This window comes from Psittacula echo (genome assembly GCF_963264785.1).
Source record: "Psittacula echo genome assembly, chromosome: 6".
NCBI classification, from domain to species: domain Eukaryota; kingdom Metazoa; phylum Chordata; class Aves; order Psittaciformes; family Psittacidae; genus Psittacula; species Psittacula echo.
In genome coordinates this window covers 73,950,462-73,956,461 of record NC_137743.1, presented here as the reverse complement: position 1 = coordinate 73,956,461, position 6,000 = coordinate 73,950,462, and the positions used below count along the sequence as shown (strand labels likewise).

Sequence of the window (6,000 nt, the reverse complement as noted above, 5' to 3'; positions counted from 1 at the left end):
GGAGATGCTCAAGAAGATCTTTTTCTACTCATTTTCTTCATGAAAGAAGTGTTTTTATAAGTACCCACCCTCAGCATTCCCATTCTGTGTGTGTGTAGGCTTAATCACCTAGCATAAATAGTGAGTCCTGATTTGGAGGTCTAATACTCTGAAAATTAGATATTGGACTGCCAAAATCTAGTACTAGGTCTGGTTCTTTCTCAGGCATTTGAACCTGCATCATTGTACCTACAACACATGTGGAATACTTCAGCAGTGCTGCAGTCAGCAGGACCCATTAGGGCTTTTACCTGCAGGGCCTAGTGACTGACATTGCTTCAGTGTTTGCATCAGGTAGGTCCCAGTGTCACATTAGGGGCTAAACCACAAAAGAAGCAGCATATCTCTGCTGAAAATCATTTTCTTTCCTTCTGATGGGGAATGCTAAAAGATTTGGGACTGACTACTTTGTCCTACAAGCCTGCACTGTCTAAATGAAATACAGAGACCTTTGCTGTGAAATGTAAAAATGGTAAATAAGATGTGTACATATACAAATGGAGACTTTTGAAAGACATATACATAAGTCCCCTTCCAAAAAAAAAAGGCCAGCTGTAATAAAGCATTTAAAGGTTAATGACCTTGTTTCCTGGACGTGCCTCCAGAGACATGGAGAAACTAGAATCTCAAATCAGTTTATCTAGAGTATGGTCATACAATGGCGCCACAGCATTCTGGGTATAGAGCTGGCATAGCACAGAGACAAACACAAGGAAATTTTAAATGTGTGTGTAGTAGTAATCTTGATTTTGTTAAAACTTGGTTACTCTGCAGAAAAACTCTGTAGACAGTTCATGTGAGTAACAAGCTAAAATGAGAAGCATGCTCCACAGCTTAGCATCTGACACACCACAAAAATGGGTAATGTTGCGTGTTCTGGGTTCTAGCTTCAGATGTTCCTATGTATTCTAAATTCGTCAGTTACTGGATAATATAAAAAATCCAGGCCTGGCAGTTGTAGCTCAAGCCCAGAAGTCCCTCCTCAGTTAGGAGGGACTCCTTCATCTCTTAGGTTACAGGGTTAGAATTAGAGGGGTTCAAATTATTTCAGATCACCAGAGAAGAGTTGGGTGGGGAGTAGGAGTAGAAAGCTCAGTGTGAATATGTATTAATTGCTGAGAAACAGCACACGTCACACTGGCTCCTCCCCATCTACTTAATTTGATACTTAGTCTGAAAATAAATTCTGCAAGACAAAGTGAAGTCCGCTGACCTTTAGGAGCATACAGCATTTCATTCATTTCTCTCGATACGTAAAGCTTTGTTTTTCAGACTTCAATGCAACAGCAATGGCTTGCCCCCAGCCATCAGATGAGCTTGTCTTTTTTGTGAATGGCAGGAAGGTAAGTTTTTAGTGGCTATTTTTTTTTTTTTTGACAGCAGTACTTTAATGTTTATTGTTCCTATTCAGGAAAGATGTTATTCTGGAGCAACAGTTTATTCATAAATAATCATCTGTTGTCTTTGATCTTCCTTATAGCATCCTGCTCATCCTGCTTTCTACCACAGTTTTTACATAGTCTGAGTGGCTTTGTATTACCCATTATATCACAGAGTGTTGACTAAAACCTTATACTAATATACTCCTAAAGTTGATGTAGGTGGACTAAATATATCTCTAGTAAAAGAATATGCTGCTTACTAATACAGTTTCAATAACTCACCAAAAGAAAATAAGTAGTTCTTTTTCTTCTATTTGTTATGCCAAAAGCTCACATTTCATTTTCTAAGACATTTTGTCACCTTTTCTTCCTTTGCAGGTCAAGTGAATAAGAGCTCCTATTAAACACATCACCTGTAATATATTATAAGCTGAAATGAAGGAATTTCCTTTGTTAAAAAACAACCAAACCTTTCTATGTATTTTTCTAGAGATATTTTTCAGTTGTCCTGTCAACTTTTTTATACTCTAGAAAGAGGGTACTGGCTTTTTTTTTTTTTTTTTCTAACAGGTGAATCAAGAAAAAGTAATTCAGGTTTTTTCTGTCTGTTATGTTTTATCTGTCTTTATACATCAGTTGTGCTTAGAGGCATACATTGAAACCTTATTTCATTCTGCACTTCTCAGTAAATTCCTGAACTAATTCATGTTGTCTCACACCTGGTAAATTGGGTCATGCTGCTGGTATAGCAGAACTATTGAGAGAAGCCCTGAGGTTCAGCCTCTTTTCATTGTGCAGCTATGGGTCCTAAAAAATGTTTTCAGAGTTCCTTGTATTATGTTACCTCCAAGAAGTTGAAACATGCCAATGATACAGCAACATTCTTGAGACAAGGCTAAAGCAAAACCTGTGTAAGCCACACTCATACATACTAAACTTCATTACCTTGAAAATACAGTTGTGTATTCTCATTGCTCTTTCTTATACTATGATTTTCCTCTACTTTTATGCTGATGGGTCTCTGAAAATGAAGGGGTTAATATCAACTTCAAGGAAGTAAAAATACACAGAATTCTCACATACAGAAGTCTATAGCTTCAAAATGAAGGGATTTGTGATTCATGCTGACAAGAATCGACAAAAGATCTAGTCCAAAGATACTTTCCTTTCTACTCTTGTCTATCCAGTGCTTATTCAGCCTTTTCCCTATTACTTCTATTGTTTACCTGGAGATTGTGATCAAGTGATAGGACCCTGTTGCTGACCAAACACACATTATGCCACAATCATTGTATTGCATCATCATGGTTAATCCTTGTGATATGGTTATATTGGATCCCTCTGTAACCCATAATCTTCTTTTTTATTTCATAATGTAGGTAACAGAGAGGCAGGCAGACCCTGAAGAATTGCTGCTGTATTATCTGAGAAAGAAACATATCCTTTCTTTGAATTTTGCCTTTGAATTCTGTAATTATAGAAATTACTGCAACTGGGGATTAAGATGCTTCACTTTCCTTTGGGAACCAGTGAAAACAGAACAATAAGTAGAAATAACACAACTCACCTTGTATTTATTCTCAGCAGAGCAATCCAGTGCTGTATGTCCATTGTGTGTGTTAGTTATGTGGATATAATATTCTAAAGTTTGGGTGTAATTCTTCTAAATACTGGCCAAATCTTTAAAGCTTCCCAAAGCATGAAAAATCTTTCAGTGCACTTGTGATGAAAACAGTAACTAAAGAAATCAATACAGAACTACTTCCATAGTAAATTATTTAGGCCTCAGTACTTCAAAAGTTTGCAAAAGCTTATTTTATTATCTTCTTATCTTTATTTTCTATCATTTGAGACTCTTCAAGATGCTACCTGTTGTCAGGGTTCTATTGATTTCAGTGGCAATTATCTCCGCTAAGAAGCTGCCATGCAGGTTATATTGTTAAGGAAGTGTGTTTAGCTTTGCTGTTGGGAGCTTTCTATGCTGGAAGAAAACCAACATCAATTTAAGGATTAACTGGAGAAAGGCAGTAGTGGAAAATAATTTATTAGCTGCAGCATTTTTATTAGCTTGCATCATACATTGTCCAAGCATTCAGTGGAATTAGCATCTCTTTAACAGTCAAGCAGTGTGATAAGATTAGTTCTGTACTGATTACCAATGGGAATGCACCAGTGGATAAAATTGCACTGAGTTTATAGAAATCTAGAAACATGGTGAAATCAGATGGAAAACCATGTAGTAGCTAATCAAAATGGATGCAAATGCACACACTCAGGAAGAGTAATAGGACGATATATCATTCTGAAAAGGAGCTAAAATGAAAGGAAATGGTAAATTCCACTGGACTGCAGGGCACTATGACATTGGAAGGAGGAGATTGTGATTTGAGTGTGGAGCCTTTGTAGAGGCATATAATGGAAAGTCCTTCTATACAGAATTTAGGTGTGTGCACTTGGGTATTGTGCTCCATTTTAAATTACTATACCCCTTGGATGTTCAGGAAACAGCACAGATAACATACTGAGATCTACTGGTACCATTCTGCAAGTGCGAGATAAGGATAATTATGTTTAAGGATTAAGAAATTATTATGAGTAAGACTAGTAAGACTTACTGCTGTATCCCATTTACAGGGTCCTGATTTCAGTCTTTTGGGAATTTGCCAGGTATTCACTGTAGAGATTTAAAAAGTCTATGTTGGAAGTCTGCCTCATACCCATGTCTCTATCTGTCTTTACCCTTCTCATCTCTTTATATACTCTATTTTCATCTATTTGTACATGTTTTCTGTTTTGGAGCTATCTGATCAAAGATCCCTCAAATTCTGCACATGCACATAAAACAAGGGAGACTCAGAAGAGTTAAGGAAAAAATAACTTTTGAATCTTGTAGATATTTTTTCTTTAACAGTCTCCTTTGCAGTCCGTCTCTCAGGTACAAAATATGGCTGTGGAGTAGGAGGATGTGGTGCCTGCACTGTGATGATATCCACATATGATCCAGTTGCCAAGCAGATACAGTATCCTCACGCTGATGTATGGAAGTAGTAATTCAGTGTTTCTAGGAAACTGACATTCAATGGGAAATACTTGGTTTCTTTTCATTTGGATGGATTCTCTTTCTCCAGTCTTTGAAACAAAACAAAACCTCAACACTACCCCCCCAACTTTCTGTTGAAATGTTTTAAAATTCTTCTGTTCTTTATGATTTAAGATTTCAGCAGCCCTTTTTTCATCTGCCTCACCTGCCTCTTTTGTGCTTATTTGAGGATATCTCACCGTTAATAAGTCTTCACTAAATGCTTCATGTAATCATTGATAAAATCTCTATGGATGTCAGCAGTAGACACATTACATTGTAATTGTACAGTTTTGCCCATAGAGAAGTTAGGAGTTCTACTTTCTCTCCCTACCTCTTAGAACTTTGTTCCATTAGAAATGCTATGCCTGACTTCATCACATCTGGCTCTAGACTTTTTATATATATATATTTATATATATATATATTATATATATATAGTACTTTTTTTTTTTTTCACTTAACCTTCCACTTCTTTAAGTAGGAAAGCTTATCACTTAATGCCTAAGCCCAGCAGTAGGAGTAAGATGCATACTCTCACAGTCCAAGTGTGGGATTTTGTATGCCTGCATATCCTTCTCCCCATGTCTTTATGCTCAATCTGAGTATTTCTGGATTATCTGAACTATATATCCTTTCCTTCCTCCTCCATGAACCCATATGACAAAGCTATTTAACACAATAGTTCTCCTTCACATCTCAAAGACATCATCCTGCCAACTCCTGCCTTCTCCCCATATGCTCCCTGCATGGTGCTGCTGTCACTACTGTGGAAGGAGTTGGAAGCATAAAAGCCAGGATTCATCCAATTCAGGTGAGTGTTAGCTGGACCATATAGGGCTGCAAGATAATGAGATTTTCCTGTCCTGTGCCTGTAATGAAGTTGGGATCTGTGAGAAGGTGCTGAGTCTGTGCAATACAGAGCCTCTGAAGGGATTCTAGAAACTCTGAATTTTGTCTAATCCTTTTAGATGAGCAGGTGTTTTTAGGAATTAATACAGCAATTGCTGGTTTGTGATTGGCCCTGTATGGAGCATGGAAGGAGCTCCTCCTAATGTACTACCATGCAGGCAGCGCATCACATCTCCACAACACAGGGCTAGCCAACCATATGTAGGATGCCAGCTTTCAGAAGCGGATGGGGAAGAACAAAGAGCATCAGTGAGTTTCATTTACTCACCAGCATGGCATCTGGCAGTCTCACTGAGGACCACGTACTGCATATGTTGTAGGAAGGGATGGGTGATCCCAGGTGGCAACCACACTGACAGGTATTAGATCAGACACATTTTCTGTGTGCCAGAGATTTCCCTTGGATTAGACCAGCTTCCTTACTTCCTTACTTCCTCCACTCTGGCTTGACCCTGAAAAGCACAGTTTGACCACATAGATTAAAGAATATTTTCTAAATTACCTCTTTTTTTTCTGAGTATTGTTTTCCAAAGGTCTTGACTGTTGTGTGCTGAGGCTCTGGTGGAGGAGATGATCTGTGTTCTGTCA

At 37.9% G+C, this 6,000-nt stretch overlaps 1 protein-coding gene across 1 annotated transcript in view; it reads left to right on the top strand.

Annotated features, from left to right (window-relative positions):
• Positions 1-1,080: 1,080 nt before the first annotated feature.
• The window catches only part of LOC308223291 (aldehyde oxidase 2-like), a gene marked incomplete at its 3' end in the record, with an annotated part of 44,910 nt that continues 39,990 nt past the window's right edge, over positions 1,081-6,000 (top strand). Inside the window, exons 1-4 of the mRNA XM_080622049.1 lie at positions 1,081-1,382; positions 2,801-2,858; positions 4,345-4,441; positions 5,206-5,314. Of these exons, the coding sequence (XP_080478175.1) occupies positions 1,329-1,382; positions 2,801-2,858; positions 4,345-4,441; positions 5,206-5,314 (318 nt within the window). The 5' untranslated portion in view covers positions 1,081-1,328. The remainder of the gene's footprint in view (positions 1,383-2,800; positions 2,859-4,344; positions 4,442-5,205; positions 5,315-6,000) is intronic.